The sequence below is a fragment of the Mustelus asterias genome, chromosome 18 (assembly GCF_964213995.1).
Source record: "Mustelus asterias chromosome 18, sMusAst1.hap1.1, whole genome shotgun sequence".
Lineage (NCBI taxonomy): Eukaryota > Metazoa > Chordata > Chondrichthyes > Carcharhiniformes > Triakidae > Mustelus > Mustelus asterias.
Genome location: NC_135818.1, coordinates 57935012 through 57961333, shown reverse-complemented (window position 1 = coordinate 57961333; position 26322 = coordinate 57935012). Strand labels below are relative to the sequence as shown.

Genomic DNA, 26322 nt, shown 5'->3' with positions numbered 1-26322 from the left:
TATTCTCCAACAGTGCACAGAGACACAGAAATCAAGTTGATTTCTTGATTACTTGATTTCTGTGTCTCTGTGCACTGTTGGAGAACAGATATTCACTCCATCTGACGAAGGCGCAGCGCTCCGAAAGCTTATGGTATTTGCTACCAAATAAACCTGTTGGACTTTAACCTGGTGTTGTGAGACTTCTTACTGTGCTTACCCCAGTCCAACGCCGGCATCTCCACATCATGACTACCATCGATTTAAAGGGCCAGTTTATGTTTTGACGGTGGAGATGAAAGCCAGTCACAGTCTCACTAATGTCAACAGTTGGGCGGTGCCGAGCCCGGGTTTTTTTTTCCAGTCATTACCTGTTCTTTGAACCTGCCACATCGAAGCTAAGGTGAAAGTGAAAGGGTGTTTTGGAAATTCCTGTCGAAGTTGATTGAAAAAAAAAGGCACCAACCAGCCGTTTAATAAACGTCTTTCTTTCGGCGTTCGCTCACAAATCTCGACAGCCCGGAGCTGTACCCGGTCTGATCGCCACCTGCACCTTAATCAGAACCCGCCAAGAGTGAGCTCGGGTCCAGGTGTTGGCCGAGGCAACTTGCCTGAATGATGCTGACCTTGCCCAGCACCAAGGAACACAGTAAGTGGGGGACAATTTAGCTCATCACTCTCCAAGTCAAATCACCTAATTTAATTTACGCTTGTATTTACTTTCTCTATTTTGCTTCCAAACAGCAAGTCAACAAAAAGTTCAACCTCACCGATTTTTGTTTTCCATTTCCTCCTTGATTGTGTTGGGTTTCATTTTCATTATAGATTGAAAACGATTTGTTTGCAATTTTGACTAGCGATTGACCCTCGGTATGTTTTTCAAGTGTTGTCACAAATAAGCCCTCAGGGTGTGAGCGTCACTAGCTGGGCCACCATTTGCTGGCCATCCTTAATTGCCCCTGAGAAGGTGGTGGTGAATATTGTAACCATAAAAGGAAAAATTGCTGACGGTTTGAAATTTGCTGTATATTTTTACTATATCATAGAATCATAGACTCCTACAGTGCAGAAGGAGGCCATTCAGCCCATCGAGTCTGCACAGACCACAATCCTACTCAGACCCCTATCTCCGCAACCCCATGCATTTACCCTAGCTAGTCCCCCTGACACTAAGGGGCAATTTATCATGGCCAATCCACCTAACCCACACATCTTTGGACTGTGGGAGGAAACCGGAGGAAACTCATACAGACATGAGGAGAATGTGCAAACTCCACACAGACAGTGACCCAAGCCAGGAATCGAACCCAGGTCCCTGGCGCTGTGAGGCAGCAGTGCTAACCACTGTGCCACCCATAAATATATAATGAGGTCTTGCAAGTTGGTGCAATATGTTGCTTGTGGGGTATTTTCATTTTTAACTGATCTGGATTTAATTATAGTGAAATTATCTGCCTTTGCAATCATTACTCCGCTGATGAAGGAGCAGCACTCTGAAAGTTCATGATGCCAAATAAACCTGTTGGACTTTAAGCTGGTGTTATGAGATTTCTTACTGTGCCCACCCCAGTCCAGTGATGGCATCTCCACATCATGTCCACTAAAATGAGCAGCTGCTTCAGGAGTCTGTGCTTGCAGACATCCAGAAGTTGGTGTCATTGAATCAATGCTTCTCCAGAGGGTGTGCTGTTCAAGCCTTCGAAAGTGCAAAACCTAAGCAATTGGTGAATTCTTGTACTTTTGCTGTAAAGCCTTTGAAAAAGTTACACATTGTGTGAGGTATTCATCATAGAAACCCTACAGTGCAGAAGGAGGCCATTCGGCCCATCAAGTCTGCACCGACCACAATCCCACCCAGGCCCTACCCCCATATCCCTACATATTTACCCGCTGATCCCTCTAACCTACATATCTCAGGACACTAAGGGGCAATTTTAGCATGGCCAATCAACCTTATCCACACATCTTTGGACTGTGGGAGGAAACCAGAGCATCCAGAGAAAACCCACGCAGACACGAGGAGAATGTACAAACTCCACACAGACAGTGACCCAAGCCGGGAATCGAACCCAGGTCCCTGGAGCTGTGAAGCAGCAGTGCTAACCACTGTGCTACCGTGCCACCCCTGTATTACTGGCCCAGTATTACTGGGCCTTTAATGATATACCAACAAAATAATTACTGCCAAACATACTCACTGGGCCTGAAAAGCTAATTTTATTTGTGGAATATCAAAGTTCTCTCATTTTTAAAAATGTGGAACTTTGCATTTTTAAAACTTTTGTTTGTCTTCCTTTATTGTAATGTGTCTAAATCCAATCATAACTACTTATTTCACTATCTGACAATTTAAATTAAAAGTGAAGAGATTCGGTGCTTCTAACTTCTGGGTTCTTGTCTGTGAGAAGATATCAGTGTGATTGGTTGCGTACCCCACTTGCCAATATCACTATTGCTGAGGGACCTGGCAAACTCCTTGACTTTGGCACTGAATTTACAATGTTCAAGGTGGAGGAAGTCAGAATCACAAAAGATCGCAAGGTCTTTTTGAACAGCTTCTCTCAGAGGGCAATGGCTTTGCAATAAGCTACAAAATCTAGCCCAGTTTCTTTGAATGGGCTAGAAATTGCTGTGAAGTAGCACAATTAGAATGATGCATTAATGTTGCTTATTATTCATTAATAAAATATCAAAATATACTCCATAATCCTTCATTAATTGTGGGATGATTAGTGCTGCTCTGCCAGGAACGAAGCCGAAGCTGTGTAAGTGTTGTTCTTGCCATGAGACTGCCTATTGAACTTAATGGAGAACATGAAGTTAAATTGATGGATTTGTAATAGAATTAAAAATTTATCTAGTTCTTGGATCTCCCAGCCCATTACTTGGTGGTTAACCTAGGAATGAACCCTGCTTGAACTTTAGGGAGTGTTTGCCACTGTAATAATCAATAGGCCAGAAGCAAGGCATCTCAGAAACTAAATTTGGCAGTATGAAAAGTTTTTTTTTTCCAGATCATCTTTGTACATCAGTTTAGGTAAAATTGACCCCCCAACCCCAATCTTATAGAAGCTTGACATTAGTGACAACATGCTAAAAATTGATTGGCCATGATTTTTGGGCAGATGGTTTGCAATTCAGAACTAGCCAAAGCCCATTCAGATTGCAGAATATGCAAACTTTATGTACCTGATAGAATGATTGTGGTGTTGGTCTGGGTAGCAGCAGCACTGCGGTCTGCTCCTAAATGCAACTCAAACACCCATCACGTGGAGAAAAGCGGACGGAGTGAAGATGAGTCTTGATACATGATTCATGCAACTCGGAGTTCAGTTCAGTACTGGTCAGACAGTCATAATGATGAACCACTAAGGTAATGAGGAGAAATATATGATTGGAGTTGTTGTAAAGAAACTACCTGCATTCACATATCTAGTGAAGACTGGAGAGCAACTCCATTAGTATCATATCAATTATTTGCTTGAAGAGGAAATCTGATGAAAGGAGAATATGTCAGAAAATCAAAGTCACAAAGTAACTGAAAATTTGTCGATATCACAGAATCCACTGGTAGAGCAAAGTGTGCCAGGGGATTTGAAGGATGAAGGATTTGTCTTATGAGGCGAGACTGAGCAGTTCAGGCCTTTTTTGGCTGGAGTTTAGAAGAATGAGAGGCGATCTAATTGAGGTATATAAGTTGCTAAAGGGGGTTGATATGGTGGGTGTAGAGCGAATGTTTCCCCTTGTTGGACATTCTAGAATAAGAGCCCATAGTTTCAAACTAAGGGGTGGCAGATTTAAAACAGGAATGAGGAGGAATTACTCCACTCAAAGGGTCATCTGTGGAATTCTCTACCCCAGAGTGCACCAGATGCCAGAACACCACAAGCTTGAGGACTAAATTTGTGAAGGGATGTGTTAAAGGGAACAGGCAGGAAGATGGAGATGAGGCCAAGATGAGATCAACCATGATTGTATTGGATGGCTGAGCAGACCTGAGGGGCTGAATTGCCTACTCCTGCTTCTAATTCTGATATTCTTTGCCACAGTCCCGACCATTAAGTGGAGTCGGTAGTCAAAGTTCAGGTTTGACATGGTCAGCTGTGACTGTTGTGTTAAATCCAAAAAAATTGATCAGTTTTGGTGTAAAATTAATAGACTTCGTATTGTCTCTACTCCTTGCTCTAAGCCTGATGATTTTACTTACGTTGACTTTTCTCCATAAGCTCAAAGTTTTGTCAGAGTCTTCACATATAGTTCTGTTTCAAAAACTAGTGTTCTGATTAGGACAAATAAACTGGAGAAAAATATGTGGAATGTAATTGATAATATAGCAATAGTTGAATGTATAGTTTATTAAGGGTACCAAACTATCGTCCAGAGAAAACTGTAGTGGTGCTATTGAGTTACAATTCCATGCAATATTTAGAAATCTACCTTTTTGAAGGTAAATATTTTATCCATTATAGATCTCTTTTTCCATTTCATTTGAGTTGTAAAGGCTTGTTTGAGAGTACAGTATTGCTATTTAAGTTTCTTGTATGACTGATATCTTAATGTTCAACTATATGCATTTTCATAAATACTGTATTAAATTGTATTCTCTTAAGCACAGAAGGGATACTGAACTATTGCTTGCATTCAGAAGTGTAACAGAAAAACAGCATCAAATGATGTCGAATTCAAAAATAGTGCCAAATGATGATCTGCATGGAGGCAAAGGTTCACTTGATGGAAACCGGGCTGCCTGTAATGTTTCAGATGTTGAAACTGGGATCACCAAAAAGAAAAAAAGCTTCCGCAGAAATAGTAAGAAATTATCACAAGAATCCAGTAACGTGGATGTTGATGTGCCTGATTCAAGTCCAAGAGAACAGCTTGGACTGCTTAGAAGTGTGCTGCGATTAAGCAAAAGGTTTAGTTTGCCACTTTCTTCAGATTCAGAAAAAAGTAAAACAGCAGGTGTGTCAGCTGGAAATACAGTAAACAGCTTAAAAGAACAGGAAGAAGCGTGCAATGCAATAGAAAACCAAGATACTAAAGGCACAATTGAAAACACAAAGTTGCCACTGTCAGGTAAGAAATAGAAATGTTAAGGAAAACAGTATGGATTTACATTTGAAATTAATTTCAGAATCTCACATACATTGACTATAAAACGTAGGAGCAAAAGAAGGCCATTCGGCCCATTGAGTCTGCTCCGCCATTCAATGAGATCATGACCAATCTGATATGATAATCCTCACCTCCACTTTCCTGCCTTATCCCCATAAAGCCTTGATTCGCTTACTGATTAAAAATCTGTCTATCTCAGCCTTAACCTTACTTAACGAACCAACTTCTACAACCCTTTGCGGTAAAGAATTCCACAGATTCACTACTCTCTGAGAGAAGAAACTCCTTCCCATCTCAGTCTTAAATGAGCAATCCCTTACTCTGAGATTATGTTCTCTGGTCCTAGCCCCTCCCACATGGGGAAACAACCTCTCAGCATCTACCTTGTCAAGCCCCCTTAGAATCCTATATGTCCCAATAAGGTCACTTCTCATTCTTCTAGACTCCAATGTGTACAGACCCAACCTACGTAACCTCTCCTGATAAGAAAATCCCTCCATACCCAAATCAACCTAGTGAACCTTCTCTGGACTGCCTCCAATGCCAATCAATCTTTCTATAGATAAGGAGACCAAAATTGTTCAAAGTATTCCAGGTGTGATCTAATTGGTGCCTTATATAGTCTTAGCAAGACTTCCCTTTTTTATACTCCGTTCCCTTTGAAATAAAGGCCAATATTCCAACTACCTTCCCAATTCTTTTATTTATTCGTGCAACATGGGCATCACTATTTTCCATTCTTATTGCCCTTGAACTGAGTGGCTAGCTAGGCCATTTCAGAGGGCAGTTGAGAGTCAGCCCCATACAGTGCTGTGGCTCTGGAGCCACATGTAGGCCAGACCAGGTAAGGACGGCAGACTTCCTTCCCTAAAGAACATTAGTGAACCAGATGGGTTTTTCTGACAATTGACAATGGTTTCATGGTCGTATGTAGATTCTTAATTCCAGATATTTTTTCGAACCTGGGTGCCCAGAACATTAGCTGAGCATCCGGGTTAATAATCTAGCGATAATACCACTAGACCATCACCTCTCCAAAGTACCAATTACCTGCTGAACTTGCGTGCTAGCTTTTTATGATTTATACACGAGGACCACCAAATCCCTCTGTGTTGCAGTTTTCTGAACAAATTAGATGGATTGGCCATCATAAATTGCCCCTTAGTGTCCCGGAATGTGTAGATTGGGGGATTAGCAGGTAAATATGTGGGGTTACAGGGATAGGGCCTGGATAAAATATTCTGTCAGAGAGTCGGTGCAGATTCGATAGGCCGACTGGCCTCCTTCTGCACTCTAGGGATTTTATGATTCAAATTGTTTCAGCTCCTTTATTTTTCCTACCAAAGTGCATAACTTCACATTTTCCTACATTATATTCAATCTGCCAAATTTTTGCCTACTCACCTAACTAGTCTATATCCCTCTCAACTCTTTGTGTCATCCTCACTACTTGCCTACACATCTATTTTTGTGTCATCCACAAACTTGGCAATAGTACATTCACTTCCCTTGTCCAAATCATTAATATATATGGCGAATAATTGTGGCCCCAGCACTTTTGTACCCCACTAGTTACAGAATACCATCCTGAAAATGTTTCTCCTATCCCAACTCTCTGTCTTCTATCAGTTAGCCAATCCTCTATCCATGCTACTATACTACCCCTAAAACCATGGCCTCTTATCTTATTAGGTAACCCTTTGTGGGGTATGTTATCAAATGCTTTTTGAAAATCAAGTATATTACATCTACTTGTTTCCCTTTATCTATCCTGCTCATTTCCACTTCAAAAAATTCTAATTTGTTAGGCATGATTTCCCCTTCATGAAGCCATGCTGACTCTGCTTGATTATATTATGCATCCTTTATAATAGATTCTGACATTTTCTCAACGACATATGTTAACTGGCCTATAGTTACCTGATTTTTTTTGTCTCCCTCCCTTCTTGATTAAGGGTATTGCATTTTCTGTTTTGCAGTGCTGTGGGACTTGCCCAGAATTTAAGTATTCTTGAACGATTACTACCAGTGCATCTACTGTCTCTGTAGCTACTTCCTTTAATACCCTGGGTTCCACCCATTGGGTCCAGGGGATGCATCAGCCTTTAACCCCATTAGTTTTCCTTTTTTTTTTCTCTATTGATAGTTATTGTATTTGTTGTGAGACATGAACTGTTTTATAAACGTCTGCCATTGCTGATCAACTGTCTTTCCTGCTAAACCCCTTTCCCGGTCCATTTTAGCCAACTCTCCCCTCATTCCTTTGTAATTACCCTTATTTAAGTGTAGCACTGTTATTTCTGACCCATGTTTCTCACTCTCAAACTGTGTGCTAAATTCTATCATGTGACAGGATCCTACATTGCAGAAGGAGGCCATTCAGCCCGTCGAGTCTGCACTGACCACAATCCCACTCAGGCCCTATAACCCCTAGCCAGCCCCCCTGAAACTAAGGGGCAATTTAGCATGGCCGATCCACCTAACCCGCACATCTTTGGACTGTATGAGGAAACCGGAGCACCTGGAGGAAACCCACGCAGACACAGGGAGAATGTGCAAACTCCACATAGACGGGAAGCGCTGTGAAGTAGCAGTGCTAACCACTGTGCCACCGTGCCGTGTCATTGTTTCCTAGGGGATCTTTTAGTCTTGGATTGTTTACTGCCTCATTATACATTACCAGATCCAAAATAGCCTGATCCCTGGTTGGATCCACAACATATTGTTCCTGGAAATTGTCCCGAGCACACCCTATGAATTCTTCCTCATGGCTACCTCTGCCAATTTGATTTTCCCAATTCACATGAAGATTAAGGTAACCCATGATTAAAGTACTGCCTTTTTTATATGCCCTCTATCTCCTGATTTATTCTCCATCCTACAGAATAGCTAGCGTTAGCAACTGAAGTGTTGCATGTGATTTGTATCAATAACAGGGCTGCCGTCATATTACTTACTTTACCTTTCACCTCTATGATTAACTTGAACTCTATAGCTTTCCATAATATCTGAGTTTCAAAACAACCGACGCCAATAAAAAATGTTTTTTTTTAAATTTAAAGAATCATTCCTGTGGAGCCAGAAGGAGTGCGCCTGTCTCCACAGTCCTCCTGATTAAATTATGCAACGTAAAATGTGCAAGCAAATAGGAATGAGGCCCAAGGACCAGTCTTGCGATTGGGGCATGCACTATTAGCGTGCCACTGGATATGAAACAATTTCCACCCCCACAGATCAGTTTTGTGCCCTTTATTTCTGGTTGCCAAAGAAACAAGAAACTTCTCAATGTGTTCTGACTAAAGTACCATGCCATGGTCACAAATTCTTCTTCCGTTTTGACTTATGTCCTTCAATATTATGTTGAAGTAATTCTATATGACATGGGTGCCTGAGAGCAGCATGTAAATGAATACTTATCACACTTGAGTAAATATAAAATTATTCCACCCCCTCCAAGGTCAGCGTACCAAATGCAGGTACCCTGGCTAATCTAACCCTCCATGCAGTTTAAGGTCACTGAAGTTAGATGTAACTTCAAAACAATTGAACCTTGCTGGTTTCTAAGACTTAACATCACACCACACACTTGCAGATCAAGTCATTGAGGGAACCTGCTATTTCCATCAAGAAACAACTCACTTATGACTTGGAATATATTTATGTGCCACATTTGCATATTGAAAATGGTTTCTAATTCAGTAGAAATATATAAAATGTTTTATGGCCTTCATTCCTGTAGCCTATTCTGTATATAAGATATATCCCTGAAACTCAGAAGAAAAGTTAAGGTCAAACAAAGACTAGTTGATGCAAACAATACAGGAAATATAATGCTTTTAAACTGCTTATTCTGTTTAATTGTTTTGCAGTAATGGAAATAAACCAGTTAATCTCCAAAAATTCATTATTAGAGGCAAATGAAAATATAAATAAATTGGAAGAAGAGTTGCTCAATGAGAGAGAGCCTGAAAAAGGTGAAGTGGCATATCAAGAATACACCAAAAACGTTCGAGATTTCAACTTGCTCTGTGATGAGCTTGCCAAACAGATAAAGTCCATAATCACTAATTCACTCAGTTTAGCTGAAAGAAACAGTAACATCCTATGTTTGGCATTGAAAGTTGTTGAACTGGAAGAAGCAGCAGATAAAAAATGGCAAGAAAGGATGGACCATCCTGGCGTTAACTGTTTGAGAAGACCTCGGAAGTGGAAAGATTTATGGGGAGAAACAGTTAGAAAAAGTGTGGAGGAAAGGATAGCGAAAGTGCATTTACCTACAAAGGAGCAGGAGGCATCATGGCTTGCATTACACTTAGTGCATCTTCAAAAAACTATTTTGGCAGACTTGAGAATTGTAAAAAATTTGGTACAAAAATGTTACCCAGAAAAATACAATATTTTTAACGTGTACATAAAATGCTATCATGAAGCTGTATCGTCTCATCTGGAATGCATCCAGCAGAAACACCTTGAACTAAATGATCTTTTTTCATTTCTCAATTGGATTATTCACACCTACAAAAGGTATGTTATTTAAATGTTTTATATTGGTCTATTAAATGGTTTGAGGAGAAACAATCATTTAACGCTTAAAATATTGCTTATTCATGAAATCATATGATAGCCATGACAAAACTCCTACAATTATCATAAAAGAAAAATACTGCAGATGCTGGAAATCCGAAAGGAGAACGGAAAATGCTGGAAACACTCAACAGGTCAGACAGACCTGTGGAGAGGGAAGCAGCTTAAACATTTCAGGCCAATGTCCTTTCATCAGAACAGTTATTATATGATATAGTGGACAGCACTAAATTTTCATTAAGTACATCTATATAACTGGGCTCACTACTATAATTTCAATTTGCATATGTATCAGTTCAGGAAATGTGCTTCAAAATCTGATGTTGATTTTTTAAAAATTAGTGTTATCACTTACCGGGACAATGTTTCTTGTCCTTATTAAAAATAATTTTTCCTGTAGGTGACTTTCCTTATCAAGAAGATTTTTTCTGTAGGTGAATTTCCTTTTCATTGGATTCACTACACTATCATCAGTTATGTTCTAAGGTCTCTGATTAATTTTATTCTCAATTTTTTTAATGGTAAAATAAGCATGTATTTAGCTATATCTGGTTAACAAAGGTTAATCGAAAGTATATCTTTGCTTACTCTAATAATACATCAAGAATGTGTGTTTTATTTATTTTATCATTTTAGTTATGGTACTTTTTTTATATCCTAATGTTTTATCCTCAACTTTCCACCCCAACCCCATTGGGCTTTGGCTAGGAAACGTGCTGTGAGATCATGACCGATTGTACTTTGTGACCAACAATAAGGGAGTCACTACAGCTGAGTATGAACCAGTGGACATGGTTTGTTTAGATTTCCAGAAGGCCTTTGACTAGGTGCCACATAGGAAATTAATGTATAGTGTGACAAGTTGTGGTCCCAGCACCGACCCCTGAGGCACACCACCAGTCATCGGCTGCCATCCTGAAAAAGACCCTTTTATCCCCATTCTCTGCCTTCTGCCAGTCAACCAATCCTCTATCCATGCCAGGATCTTGCCCTTAACACCATGGCCTCTTAGGAACAGAGGGCACTGTTGCTAAGTTTGCAGATGATACAAAGATATGTAGAGGGACAGGTAGTATTAAGGAAGCAGTGGGGCTGCAGAAGAACTTGGGCAGGCTAGGAGAGTGAGGAAAGAAGTGGCAGATGGAATACAATGTGGAAAAGTGGGAGACTATGCACTTTGGAAGGAGGAATGGAGGCATAGACTACTTTCTAAATGGGGAAATGCTTAGGAAATCAGAATCGCAAAGGGACTTGGGAGCCCTTGTTCAAGAATCTCTTAAGGTTAATGTGCAGGTTCAGTTCGGCAGTTAGGAAAGCAAATGCGATGTTAGCATTCATGTCGAGAGGGCTAGAATACAGGAGCAAGGATGTACTGCTGAGACTGTACAAGGCTCTAGTCAGACCCCATTTGGAGTATTGTGAGCAATTTTCGGTGCTGTATCTAAGGAAGGATGTGCTGGCCTTGGAAAGGGTCCAAAGGAGGTTCACAAGAATGATCCCTGGAATGAAGAGCTTGTCATATGAGGAACGGTTGAGGACTCTGGGTCTGTATTTGTTGGAGTTTAGAAGGATGAGGGGGGATCTTATTGAAACTTACAGGATACTGCGAGGCCTGGATAGAGTGGATGTGGAGAGGATGTTTCCACTAGTAGGAAAAACTAGAAACAGAGGGCACAACCTTAGACTAAAATACCGATCCTTCAAAACAGAGATGAGGAGGAATTTCTTCAGCCAGAGAGTAGTGAATCTGTGGAACTCTTTGCCGCAGAAGGCTGTGGAGGCCAGGTCATTGAGTGTCTTTAAGACAGAGATAGATAGGTTTTTGGGCCGAGTGGCTTAATTCTGCTCCTATGTCTTATGGCCTTATGTGCTGTAGTGTTGGAAGGGGGAGGAAGAACAAAGGGGAAAGTGTGGGATCGGGTCGAGGAAGGGAGAGATAAAATGACAAAGATATTGTGGAACAAAAGACAAGAAGTGGTCAGTTGTAGTAAAGAAACACAGCTTTGATCTAGAGTGAGCATGAATGACACAATACTGAATAGCTCTGTCCAGAAGCAAAAACATGCAAAACAAAAGAATCGAAATGGGGAACAAAGTTGATGGTCTAGAATTGGTGAACTCAATGTCGAGTCCAGGAGGCTGTAAAGTACCTAATCAGAAGATGAAGTGCTATTCCTCCAACTTACTTTGAGCTTCACTGGAACACTGCAGCTACCGTCCTTCAGTTAAGAAGAAATCATATTCTTCTATCCCGATATGCTTCCAGACCTACTGAGTATTTTCAGCACTTTCTGTTTTTATTTTAGAACATCCGCAGTATTTTGCTATTATCTTGAAAATTTTGCCTTAATTAATTATGCTCTTGTTCTTCAAATCGATCTAAGTAATTCAGTGGTATATGCAGCTTTAAGTATTCTGAAAATCAGGCGCCTGAAAAGTTCCATTTTGTTGCAGTAGCGATGTTATGAGTCATCCTGATCTTTCACCAGAAGTGAACGTACCAGAACTCAGTCCTTTGTTAGACCAAGAGGTTATAGAAAATGTCATGGACAAATATGCCAAAGAATTAAAGGTATGAATTAAGTGATGAATGGTACTATTCAACTGATTTAATGAAGGTGAACTACATTCTGTAATCATTGACGCAAGTGCAAATACGTTGTCGATTTTAAGTCCCTCACATATTGTACACAATGCCTTTCTCTTTTTGGTCACAATCCTTTGCATAGCAGTTTTTTTTAGTATTTTTATTTTTATTCTTAAACCTGATCACTCATGCACAAGACAAGACACAATTTGCTTTTAGACAGCTCTTCTGAAACCAGAGGAGCGCTTTCTGGTGTGGGTCAATGAGCAGAGCAAGATGGTTTATTCTCAGCTTGATTGAACTTAGACTTGAAGCTTTTTCTCCCTTAGCAGTCCCTCAAGGTCGAGGATGTCTTGCTTCCATTCTGGGGTGGTGGGTTCTACAGTGGCTGAATAGTCCAATCCTCGAGCCGCAGACTTTGCCACAGGTTTGGCAGGTATTGTTTGATGAGGCAGGTGGAACGTTCTGGATTCTACGTTCTCTTTTTGCTGTTTACTCTTGGCCTCCATGTGCTTTGCCCGGTGACACTTGAGGTGATTGGCATCTTCGCGGATGTTTCTTCTCCAGTTTGTGTATTCTAAGGCAAGCAACTCCCATGTGTCGATGGCGACGTTGCATTTATTTAGGGAGGTTTTCATAATGTCCTTGTAGCGTTTCCATTGTGGAGCTCGGAATGGAGGACTTGTTTCGGGAGTTTTGTGTCAGGCATTCGGACAATGTGGACCACCATAGCAGCTGGTCGAGCGTGACCAGTGACTCGATATTGGGGATATCGGCCAGGGAGAGGATGCTCATGTTGGTTCACCTATTCTGCCAATGGACTTGCAGGATTTTGTGGAGGCAATGTTGGTGATAGCTCTCTGGGATTTGGGGTGTCTGCTGTACATTGTCCATGTTTCTGATGCATACAAGAGGGTGGGGACCACAGCTGCTCTGTAGAGCAAGAGCTTAAAATTAGGTCTCTAACAAAAAGTCATTTTCCTAAAGACATGTAAGGGATGAGTGATCTTGCAGTGTTTTGAAGTGGCAAGTCTGGCAACTAATGCAATATTTCACTCTTGACTCCATTGTGTTTTCTTTGATCAAGGCCATTATAACTCAGTGCTATTCATTCACTCTATCTGGAGTTTGCATTGTTGGGAAAAGCAGCAAAACTACATAATTTAACGCCTGCCACAGTTTCAAAGGACAAGCTGCCTCTATTATGTGAGGGCACAAGGACATCGGAGAATTACTACAATGGAGAAATAATTGCCTTTATTTGGTTGCCTTCACAAGTTGAATATGTCCCTAAATGCTCTTATATCTGTGGATGGTGCAACAGGATCCCGAACTTTCAGGTTTTCAGACTTGTAGAGGTTTTATTTGCACAAACCTCTGGAAAATAGTAATAGTGGATTTATAATTGGGGGAAACAGGCCAAACATTCAATGTTCCAGTATAGCAGAGATCATGGTAATCAAAGTAACAGGGGAAATACCACCTTGTAATGATATAGCTTAATAAGCACATTTCACATTTGTAGATACCATACCTTCATTGAGTCGAGCACCAACTGCTACACCTTAATGGAAATTTGCATGAGATACCGTAATACGCACATATCTCTTTTCTTGCCCAAGTGTTCATTCACTCACAGCCTGACATGAAAGAATGCTTCACCTGATTGATAATAGCATATTACCTGCAGCAATTATCATGCATATTAAGAACTAATTTGCTGATAGCTGGGTTGGATTCCATACCTAGACAAGTAGAGATCTTTCAGACATCTACATTCTTCTTGGAGAAAAGGACCCATTATCGATTGCACAAAACAAAACTATTGGTAATAGAACCAATAGCTTTCAACCTTTTTCCTCATATGAAGAGAAAACTCTGGAACATTTGGGCAAATACACAAGAGAAGTAGATGGTAAAACTGGGTGGCAAGCTGCAGATTAATTCTAACCACCATGTTCTTGCGCTTTTTAGCTTCTGTAGGATAAGCATAGGTCTGGATTTTCGTCCCATGGTCGGGTTTGCAGAGTTGGGAGATTTCCTGGCTCAGTGATCCCAATCTTTAGAAATATTCACTCGCAGGTAGGATTTTCAGTCAGTGCCGAGGGAATCAGCTGAAACAGGAGTAAGGATAGATGACCCTGGAACACGTGTGGAGGCTGCCAGGTGCAGAGGTGGGCTGCACAGGAGGTTTTGCCTCTTTGCTTTGGCACAGTTTAAATAAACTAATGATACAGCAAAATACATTCCTCCTACGCTCGTCCCTCCTCACTCTTCTCCCACGCATAAGCCCCCATACCCCTATGCCAACTAAATAACTGTTAACCCATGCCTCCCACCCACCACCCTTTGCCTTTACCCCTCCATGCCAATTCAGCTAATATACTTGGACAGTTCCTTGACAGGTTTGACACTTCATGGATAGTTTTGGCAAATTTGACAACTGAACAGCTCCTTAACATACCTTGACAGCTGGGTAGTTCCAAAGGATTTGTGCATAAAAAGTGCATAATGATGTTCACATTTGACAATCCCAAAGCATGCCTCACCTCTCCCAAAGTGTCCTGTGACCGTATTCAAAGGAGGACCTTACCTCTCCAAAGTGGTAGCCTGGCTATTCATAAAATCTTGCCGAGTTCAGACCTCCTCCTGTCTATTCTAATCTGCACACTCCAGATTTCACACACCTGTTCTTCCAAAGTCCCACTTCAGTGGAGACAGCTTGTGATTTAAATAGCCATCTGACTCCCCAAGTTGTGCATGCGTGAACACTGGCCCCACTCAGGCAGAAATGGGAAATACAGGGTTCGGGGATGGGATTTCAAAATTTCGGCCACATCCATGATTTTCACTGTGACGGATCATAATATTTCAGCACAATATATGTTCGTTCCCCGCACCGAATGTTCCATGGCTATTGTGCTGCCCATACTTCCTTCACTTGTAGATGTGTCACGAAGAAAAGCAGAAAGAAGAATTTGTTGCCACTGCTTCAAGGCTGCACACTCCCTCTTCACATATTTGTATATATGCTGCTATCTGCTCAAGTTCTACCTCCTGAGACATCTGCGGGGTAGTGTAGGAAATAAACCTGAATCCTGAGGAAAATGAGGTGTCACATAGAGTACAAGTTCCTTAGACACTGGAAGTCAAAAGATGAGGAGGCATTTCGCAGATGGCACTTGTCCAAATCTCAGGGGATTTGTATTTAAAAGTAGGTTGCTTGTAGATCATTAAATTTTTGAACAGACAACTGAGGATGGTGTCTCAGAATGTGCCACAGATGGTGGCACTGTTGGAGGAATCAATTAACTGCAATAATAGCACTATGATGATGGTATCTTTTGCATTTCAGTAAATAAATAGGGCAACAAATGCTTTTTATGCCTACACAGTTATTCTGTGTTGTAGGACTAATAAGCAATTCTATAATAGCCAATTTCACATTGCTGAAGTACATGGGTGATCTATTACAGAAGCTTTTCTGATATGATGTGCATATATCTTTTAAGGAAGCAACTACTGTCAACCATTGTATACCTAAACCAATGGTGGTGTAAAAGCCGCATGACTTGCAGGTAGTTTGCAAGCAGCAAGATATAGAATAGGACTCAACTGTTCGGTTAGATTGCCATTCCACTCCTTGTTACTTGCCCTGAAATGCAGGCGTACCTTTCTTACCCAAGCTTCTGACTTGGACCGAGGGGGAACAGTGAAGTGCAGCAGGTTCCCGAGGCCTTCAGTCAAGGGCAGGAGAGTCCAAGGGTAAAGAAGACCCACTTTTTATTTTAAACAGCACTGGCTGCCATAAAGTAGATAGGTTTAAAGGTCCAGCCACTTTGGGAAGTCAGGGAGAAGCTAAGTGGGTAGAATAGGGTGGAATAGAGGTGGGGTGGATGTGGATGGAGTTGGGTAATCAGTGGGGTGTGGTGTTGTGGTGGTTCGGCAATGGGTTGTTCAATTGGGGGAGGGGGCAAGTTGGTTAGTGGGGAGGATCGGGTCATCAGTCGGGCAGATAATCAGTGTAGAGGGATCTGGTGGTCAGTGGTGGGACAGGTGGTCAGTGACAGGTGATTGGTGGGGAATTGGTCGATCAGCGTAGTTGGTTTGGTGGTGTGGTAGGATAACTAATATAGTTACCCAGGAGTTAGAAGTGATTTTAATTCTTCAAATTTTTCCTAGGTAACTATTCTTGTGAGACACTCAGAACCATCCAAAGAATGCAATTAAAATCAGAGCGTCTGATGGTTCCCAATGCAGGACAGTTGGCCAGTGGAAGCTTGAACATCCCAGGCAATTGCCATGCAATCCTTATGTGCATCTTTGGGGTACCCTCCCAGGTACAACACCCCAGAGATCCATTTTTAAGGGCCTAGATGCTTAGCCTCCTAGTAAATCTATCTGTATATTGTCTTATCTTCAAATAAAGAACCTACATTACATTTTCACCAATCTTTGTACATGATTGGTACATTTACATCGAAGATTACATCGAATATCATTCCAGATTTTCAAGTTGCCTTCAGAAGTAAGTCATTAACATTAATTTTTGAAGGTTTGGTCATTTGTAAAAACTTGCCAATGTTGTGGTACTGAAATATTCCAGTGAGAAACATAAGGTATGCTTATATTATTCATTTTTTAATTTATTGCCCATCCCTAATTGCCCTTGAATTAAAGGATTCCTCAACCATTACAGAGGGTGTTTAAGAGTCATATATAGGCCAGACAAGGTAAAGTAAGCCAGATGGGCCTTTATGTCAGATCACCAATGGGCATCATTTGGACTCTTAACTTCAGATTTTTATTGAATTTAAATTTCACCATCTGTCTTGGTGGGATTCAGATCTGGGTCCCCAGAGCCTTACCCTGAGTCTCTGGTTTACTAGTCCAGTGACAATATCACTACACCATCTGCACCCCGAGATGAAGATAGCGGTAGTTATGTAAGTAGGCTAAAGCAGAAAATGAAAAAAAGTCACACATATTAATTACCTACCTACCACAACAAAGTTCAACAACCTAGTCAAAAATCTCAAATGTAAAAACAGTCATCTGAAATAATGGAATAAGCAGTCCTTCACTCTCAACTGTCCTGCATTGGGAACCATCAGACGCTCTGATTTTAATTGCATTCATTGGATGGTTCTGAGTGTCTCACAAGAATAGTTACCTAGGAAAAATTTGAAGAATTAAAATCACTTCTAACTCCTGGGTAACTATATTAGTTATCCTACCACACCACCAAAGCAACTACGCTGATCGACCAATTCCCCACCAATCACCTGTCACTGACCACCTGTCCCACCACTGACCACCAGATCCCTCCGCACTGATTATCTGTTCGACTGATGACCCGATCCTCCCCACTAACCACTCTCAAAACTCAAGGTTTTTAAGTGAAATAACTTCTGCCATTTTTTGAATGTTCAGATCGTAATTTCAACCTGGATGAAAAATGCTTTGGAGGAAGAGATGAAAAAATTTGAATCGCAGGAACCAGAATTACTGATGGGTTGCTACCATTCTGATATGGCCATTCACATAAGTCAGGTAAATATTTCAATATTCTGAGTATATATCAGTACATTGGAACAGGAGAAGGCCATTCAGTCTCTCTAGTCTGATCCATCATTAAATGAGATTATGGCTGATTGGTACCCTAATTCCATTTTGTCTTTATGTCGCTTAGTTAGCAAAAATCTATCCATCTCAGATTTAAAATTATTAATTGAGCTTTCTTTATTCCGTCATGGGACATAAGCACACTGGGAAAGGCAGCATTTATTGCTTATCCCTAATTACCCTTCAAAGTGATGGTGAGCCCCTTCTTCAACGACAGCAGTTAATGTGGTAGATAAGCTCATAGTGCTATTAAATGGTGCACATTGCTGCCACTGTGCACCATTGGCGGAGGGAGTGATTGTTTAAGATGGTAGATGGGGTGCCAATCAAGCGGGTTGCTTTTTTTCCAGATTGTGTTGAGCTTCTTGAGTTTTGTTGTGCTTCTTGATTGCTTTAGGAACTGCACTTGTCCAAATAAGTGAAGAGTATTCCATCACACTCCTGACTTATGCCTTGTAGATAGTGGACAGTCTTTGGTGATGTTAATGGAGTTCAACATGAAATCATAGAATTCAAGGAGAGATGGTTAGATCCTCTTTTATTGGAGATGATAATTGTCCAGCATTTGTCTGGCATGAATGTTCCTTGTCACGTATCACCCCAAGCCTGAATGTTGTTCCAGATTTTGCTGCAGTATGTAGGCAGGTACACACTGCTTCAGTTTCTGAGGAATTGCGAATGGTACTGAACACTGTGAAGTCATCAATAAGCATTTCCACTTTGGGCTCTATAATGAACGGATGTAGCAGCTGGCCTAGCTCACTACCCCCAGGAATACCTACAGTGACGTCCTGAGGCAAAGATGATTGGCCTCCAACAACAAAAACCATCTTCCTTTGTGTTGGGTATGACTCCAAGCATCGCAGTTTTTCCCTAGTTCCCAATTACTTCAATTTTTCTGGGTTCCTTGATGTCATGGTCAAATGCTGCCTTGATGTTCAGAGTAGTCACTCATCTCATCTCTGGAATTCCGCTCTTTTATTGGACTAAATATGTTATGAGGTACTGCATTGAGGGATCTTGGCAAAGCCAGGAAGTTTGTATCAGCTACAAGATGTACTGCAACAACTCACCAAGGTTCCTTTGACAGCACCTTCCAAACTCATTACCTCTACCACCTAGGAGAACTAGGGCAGCGAATGCATGGGGACACCATCACCTGCAAGTTCCACTTCAAGCCACACATGATCTTGATTTGGAACTATGTTGCCTGTTTTTCACTGTCGCTGATTCAAAATCCTGGAGCTCCCTTAACAGCACTGTGGGTGTACCGACATGATGTGGACTGCAATAGTTCAAAAAGACGGCTCATCACTTTCTAAAGGCAATTGGGGAAGGGAAATACTGCCTAGCCATGGACTGTCTGCCCATTATAGAGTCCAAAGTGGAAATGCTTATTGATGACTTCACAGTGTTCAGTACCATTCACAACTCCACAGAAACTGAAGCAGTATGTACCTGCGTGCAGCAAGATCTGGAACAACATTCAGGCTTGAGGTGATACATGGCAAGTAACATTCATGCCACACAAATGCTGGGCAATGATCATCTCCAATGAAGGAGGATCTAACCATCTCTCCTTTCACCCATATCTCATGAAAGAATAAATAAAAGCAAGCTTTTGAATATGGCTTGCACCTCTTCCAAAGTCAACATATCCTCTGTAAGGTGTGGTGTCCAGAACTATGCATAATATTTAAGTATTGTTGCTTGCTTGTTTATCAGTTTATCAGTTTTCTGAGTTGTCCTTGCTGCATTATGTTAACAACAGTGGTATAACAAAATAATCTAGTTTTGTGGTTTTCAGGAAGAGCTTCTTATTTCATGAACAAAAATGTTGTAGAGTATACCAAGACCTTGTTTTGCTGCAGCAACACTTCCAACCCTTTCATATTCTAGCCCCTCGTTATGAAGACTAATATCCCATACGCCTTTTTGATTATGTTTTGTAAATGACCACTACTTTTTATTAATCTTTATATAGGGGCAGACAGATTTCTTTGGGCCTCCGCTGTTCCTAGCTTTTTACCATTTAAATGATCCTCAAATCCATCCTCTTTTGATCCTAAATGGATGACTTGCATACCTGCATTGAAATCTCTCTGTCACACTTTTAACCATTCACTTAATCTATCTTTTTTTTTTTAATTTTGCGCTCCTGTCTATACTATTTACTGTGTCACACATCGGTTTGTCATCAGCATTCTTAGATATTTGTCTTTCTATTATGTTTTTTTTAAATTAATTTACAGATGTGGACAACACTGATAAATTATTTCATTTCAGTACTTGCCAAGGAGCGAGAACAGGTAGACGTGACATTGAATAATGAGATGTTCAAAAGTGCTCTTAAAATTAAAAAGGGGACCTATTGAATAAACTAAACAAACTCACATTACTACAAATATTTAATAATTTGTTAAACAAAGGTATAGGCTGGAACTCTACCACCTTGCACGCCATGGAATCGGTGGGGGCGAGGATCTGACAACAGAAACCTCCGTTGACCTCGGGCAGGAATTTCCAGTCTTGCCTGAGCGAGGCCTAAAATCCCGCCCATAGTGCCCAGGTGACTGAACAAATAGCTAAATAATTCCAATTTTTGAGAAAGGGAATAGAACATGTCCAGAGAATTATAGACCAGTCAATTTAACATTGGTGGGAGGAGAATTGATGGAATTTCTACAAACCAAGAGAATTGAAGAGGTGGCCCAGAATAAGACTATTGAATAAGGCTAGTTTCTGTAGAGTCAGGGGACAAGTAGCAGAATGAATTTTTAGTTGATAGAAAGTAGAGACTGGGAATAAAAGATATTATTCAGAGTGGCAGAAGGTGGGACGCAGTGTTCTACAAGGATCAGTGCTGAGATCACTGCTGTTCACAATTTTACATGAACAATCTGGACTTTGGAATCAAAAATACACGGATGAATTATCAGCCTGTGTTTACCATCAGAGAGAACCGGAGAGTTAACATTGCCCGATTTTCCCCGCAACTCACCGGTGACATCACAAGGTTCAGGCCCACAGAGGGCAAGAACCTCATTTTAATGGATTTGAATAAATCTTAATATGATTACACAGCTCCTCCCACCTCCACCACATGACCCCACTTCACTGAATATTCAAACTGCGCCAATGTGATGTCACATCGGTGATGTTCACAGCAGCTTTTTAAAAATGAGATTCAGTCGAGAAGATCCCTCCAGGGCTGCAAAGGTAAGTATAGCCCCCCACTGAAGGAGAGGGACACACCCGGACAGAGCCCTGGCGCTGCTGCCTGGAACAAGTTGGTACTGACAGGTTAGCACTGCCAACATGGGACAGTGTCAGGGGCAGGCCCTTGTTACAGTCCCCATGGGAGAACATAAGAACATAAGAACTAGGAGCAGGAGTTGGCCATCTGGCCCCTCGCGCCTGCTCCGCCATTCAATAAGATCATGGCTGATCTTTTCGTGGATTCAGCTCCACTTACCTGCCCGCTCACCATAACCCTTCATTCCTTTACTGTTCAAAAATTTATCTATCCTTGCCTTAAAAACATTCAATGAGGTAGCCTTAACTGCTTCACTGGGCAGGGAATTCCACAGATTCATAACCCTTTGTGTGAAGAGGTTCCTCCTAACTCAGTCCTAAATCTGCTTCCCCTTATTTTGAGGCAATGCCCCCTAGTTCTAGTTTCACCCGCCATTGGAAACAACTTCCCTTCATACTCTTATGTTTCTATAAGATCTCCCCTCATTCTTCTGAATTCCAATGAGTATAGCCCCAGTCTACTCAGTCTCTCCTCATAAGCCAACCCTCTCAACTCCGGAATCAACCTAGTGAATCTCCTCTGCACCCCCTCCAGTGTCAGTGTATCCTTTCTCAAGTAAGGAGATCAAAACTGTATGCAGTACTCCAGGTGTGGCCTCATCAGCACCTTATACAGCTGCAACATAACCTCGCTGTCTTTAAACTCCATCCCTCTAGCAATGAAGGACAAAATTCCATTTGCCTTCTTAATTACCTGCTACACCTGCAAACCAACTCCTTGAGATTCCTGCACAAGGACACCCAGGTCCCTCTGCACAGCAGCATGCTGCAATTTTTTACCATTTAAATAATAGTCCATTTTGCTGTTATTCCTACCAAAATGGATGACCTCACATTTACCAACATTGTACTCCATCTGCCACACCCTCGCCCACTCACTTAGACTATCTATATCCCTTTGCAGACTTTCAGCGTCCTCTGCACACTTTGCTCTTCCACCCATCTTAGTGTCATCTGCGAATTTTGACACACTATACTTGGTCCCCAACTCCAAATCATCTATGTAAATCGTAAACAATTGCAGTCCCAACACTGATCCCTGAGGCACACCACTAGTCACTGATGGCCAACCAGAAAAACACCCATTTACCCCCACTCTTTGCTTTCTGTTAGTTAACCAATCCTCTATCCATTACCCATAACACCGTGCACCTTTATCTTATGTAGCAGTCTTTGGTGCGGAACCTTGTCAAATGCCTTCTGGAAACCCAGATATACCACATCCACAGGTTCCCCATTGTCCACTGCACATGTAATGTTCTCAAAGAATTCCACCTAATTAGTCAAACATGACCTGCCCTTCATGAACCCATGTTGCGTCTTGCCAATGGGACAATTTATATCCAGATGTCTCGCTATTTCTTCCTTGATGATAGATTCAAGCATTTTCCCTACTACAGAAGTTAAGCTAACCAGCCTATAGTTACCTGCCTTTTGTCAACCTCCTTTTTTAAACAGTGGTGTCACATTTGCTGTTTTCCAATCTGCAGGGACCACCCCAGAGTCCAGCAAATTTTGGTAAATTACCACGAGTGCATTTTCTATTTCTCCCGCCATCTCTTTTAGTACCCTGCGATGCATTCCATCAGGACCAGGAGATTTGTCTACCTTTAGCCCCATTAACTTGCCCAACACTACCTCTTTCGTGATAATGACAGTTTCTAGGTTCTCACCTGCCATAGCCTTCCTGTCATCAATTTTTGGCACGTTATTTGTGTCTTCCACTGTGAAGACCGACACAAAATACCTAATCAATGCCTCAGCCATTTTCTCATTTCCAGTTATTACATCCCCCTTCTCGTCCTCTAAAGGATCAATGTTTACTTTAGCCACTCTTTTTCGTTTTATATATTTGTAGAAACTTTTGCTATCTGTTTTTATATTCTAAGCTAGTTTACTCTCATAATCCATCTTACCTTTTTTTATAGCTTTTCTTGTTGTTTTCTGCTGACGTTTAAAGATTTCCCAATCCTCTAGGTTCCCACTAATCTTTTCCACTTTGTATGCATTTTCTTTCAATTTGATACCCTCCTTTATTTCCTTAGATATCCATGGCTGATTATCTCTTTTTCGACAGTCCTTCCTGATCACTGGTATATACTTTTGCTGAGCACTGTGAAAGATTGCTTTGAAAGTCCTCCACTGTTCCTCAATTGTCCCACCATAAAGTTTTTGCTCCCAGTCTACCTTAGCCAACTCCTCCCTCATCCCATTGTAGTCTCCTTTGTCTAAGCACAAGACACTGGTACTGGATTTTACCTTCTCGCACTCCATCTGTATTTTAAATTCGTGATCGCTCCTTCCAAGAGGATCCCTAACTGTAAGATCATTCATTATTCCCATCTCATTACACAGGACCAGATTTAGGATAGCTTGCTCCCTTGTCGGTTCCATTACATACTGTTCAAGGAAGCTATCGCAGACACATTCTATGAATTCCTCCTCAAGGCTGCCTTGACCGACCTGTTTTGACCAATTGATATGTGGATTAAAATCCCCCATGATAATTGCTGTACCATTTTTACCTGCATCAGTTATTTCTTTGTTTATTTCTCGCCCCACCATGATGTCATTATTTGGTGGCCTATAGACTACACCTATCAGTGACTTTTTCTCCTTACTATTTCTAATTTCCACCCAAATAGATTCAACCTTTTTTTCCATAAAACCTATATCGTCTCTCACTACCACCCTGATGTCATCCTTAAATATCAGAGCTACACCACCTCCCTTACTTTCCTGTCGGTCCCTCCAAACAGTTTGATACCCCTGGATATTCAACTCCCAGTCGTGACCATCCTGCAACCATGTCTCTGTAATGGCCACCAAATCATACTCGTTCGCAATGATTCGTGCTGTTAACTCATTTACCTTGTTTCGAATGCTACGAGCATTCAGATAAAGTGCCCTTATGCTAGTTTTTGTACCTTCTTTTTGAATTCTAACACTTCCATTAATAACATCTCCTGAATTCTCCTTCCTTTTAACTTTTTTCCTGATTTTTGATGTAGTTGGAACCTTCTCCCCACATTTTATCCTTGCTCCCTCTTTCTCGGACTCCTTACATAGGTTCCCATCCCCCTGGCATATTAGTTTAAACCCTCCCCAACAGTTCTAGCAAACACTCCCCCTTGGACATCAGTCCTTCCCAGGTGTAACCCGTCCAATTTGTACAGGTCCCACCTCCCCCAGAACCGGTCCCAATGCCCCAGGAATCTGAAACCCTCCCCCTGATACCATCTCTTCAGCCATGTATTTATCTGATATATCCTCTCATTTCTACTCTGACTAGCACAGTGGCACCGGTAGTAATCCTGAGATCACTACCTTTGAGATCCAATTTCTTAACTTTCTTCCTAGCTCCCTATATTCTGCTTTTAGGACCTCATCCTTTTTTTACCGATGTCGTTTGTACCAACGTGCACTACGACCACTGGCTGTTCGCCCTCCCCCTTCAGAATGTCCTGCAGCCGCTCCAAGACATCCTTGACCCTAGCACCAGGGAGGCAACATACCATCCTGGAGTCTCGCTTGCGGCCACAGAAATGCCTGTCTATTCCCCTTACAATTGAATCCCCTATAACTATTGCACTGGCACACTTTTTACCCCTCCCCTCTGCAGCAGAACCAACCGTGGTGCAACGAGTTTGGCTGCTGCTGCTGCTTTCCCTAGAGAGGTCATTCCCCTCAACAGTATCCAAAGTCGTATATCTGTTTTGCAGGGGAATGGTCACGGGAGATTCCTGCATTACCTGCCTATCTCTCTTGCTCTGTCTGGTGGCCACCCATTCTCTTCTGCCTACGGAGTCTGCGGTGTGACCAACTCTCTATACGTGCTATCCACGATACTCTCTGACTCGCGGATGCTCCATAGTGTCTCCAGCCGCCGCTCCAGCTCTGAAACTCGAGCTTCCAGGAGCTGTAGCTGGAGACACTTCCTGCACACATGCTGACCCAGGGGACTGGAACTGTCCCCAGCCTGCCACATGGAACAAGAGGAGCAAACCACAGCTTGGAGCTCTCCTGTCACGTCTTACCCCTTTAAATTAAACTTTTGAAAGATGTTTTGTTTCAGATATATACAATTTTCTAAGGCCCTTCTTTCCTGCTCCTGGTTACTACCGAGTATAACCTTTTCAAACTATAAACCACAGAAATTACACAGAAACACTGTAATAATGTACAACAAACACAATGTCAAGAGCACAAAGAAAAAATAACACTTGCCAATCAGCACTCTCGCTTGTAGCCTCTGCTGCCTGTTTCACCCAACTCCCTGTGTTCATCCAACTCCAAAAGGACTCCTCTCAGTCAGACAGCACTCACCGTGCAAGAGGGAAGGCTTCCATTTCTGCGTGGTGGGGGAGAAGAGTGGACACTGAGGGAGGGGGGTAGAAATGCTGGCGATACATCTGTGGTGGTGAGGGGAGATGGGAAAAAAGTTACCGATTATTGATAGCCCAGTGGGGAATAGGGTGCCCCTGATTGTCTGGGCCCGGTGGAGGGGGGGGAGCTGTTGGGGGGTACGAAGTGGTCACTTCTGATCTGGGCGCCCATTAAAGATGGCGCCCTGTTCTCTGTGGAACCAGGTGCCGACTCTATCAGGCCCTACCCCACCAGGCAGTGTAAAATCCAGCCCACTCTTTCTTTTATTCATAGAGGCTTAAGGTCTGGAGAGAAAACTGGTCTGTGCAACTGGAGAGCTACATGCTAGCTTTCACTCAGCCTGATGCTTTGAAAAAATACGGTATGAACAATTTCTAAATTTGTGGATGACACCACATTAATGGAGATAGTCAATACGGAGAAGGACTAAAACAAATACAGGAGGACATTAATAAACCTGCAGAAGAGGCAAGTGATTTGCAAATGAAATTTAATACCTGTAAATGTGAGGCAGGTAGAATCGGGGATTATGCTGGGAGTTTTGTCCTGCCATCTAATGTTGCAAATAGATCTCTGACGACAAAGATGAAATTCTTCTAGTTGGTTTACCTGCTGTTGGTAGGTTATCCAATTCTTGTACCAATGAAGAAGTGATATAATAACCACTGCTTGATAGACTTCGACGACTTGTGCTGAGGCAAACTCCGAGCCTGTGAGTGAGTCTGTTACAC

The 26322-nt window shown here is 41.8% G+C and overlaps 1 protein-coding gene across 1 annotated transcript in view; it reads left to right on the top strand.

Annotated features, from left to right (window-relative positions):
* The first annotated feature begins 368 nt into the window (after window positions 1-368).
* The window catches only part of LOC144507178 (exocyst complex component 3-like), a 49457-nt gene continuing 23503 nt past the window's right edge, over window positions 369-26322 (top strand). Inside the window, exons 1-5 of the mRNA XM_078234029.1 lie at window positions 369-628; window positions 4590-5055; window positions 8964-9618; window positions 12133-12250; window positions 17699-17818. Of these exons, the coding sequence (XP_078090155.1) occupies window positions 4650-5055; window positions 8964-9618; window positions 12133-12250; window positions 17699-17818 (1299 nt within the window). The 5' untranslated portion in view covers window positions 369-628; window positions 4590-4649. The remainder of the gene's footprint in view (window positions 629-4589; window positions 5056-8963; window positions 9619-12132; window positions 12251-17698; window positions 17819-26322) is intronic.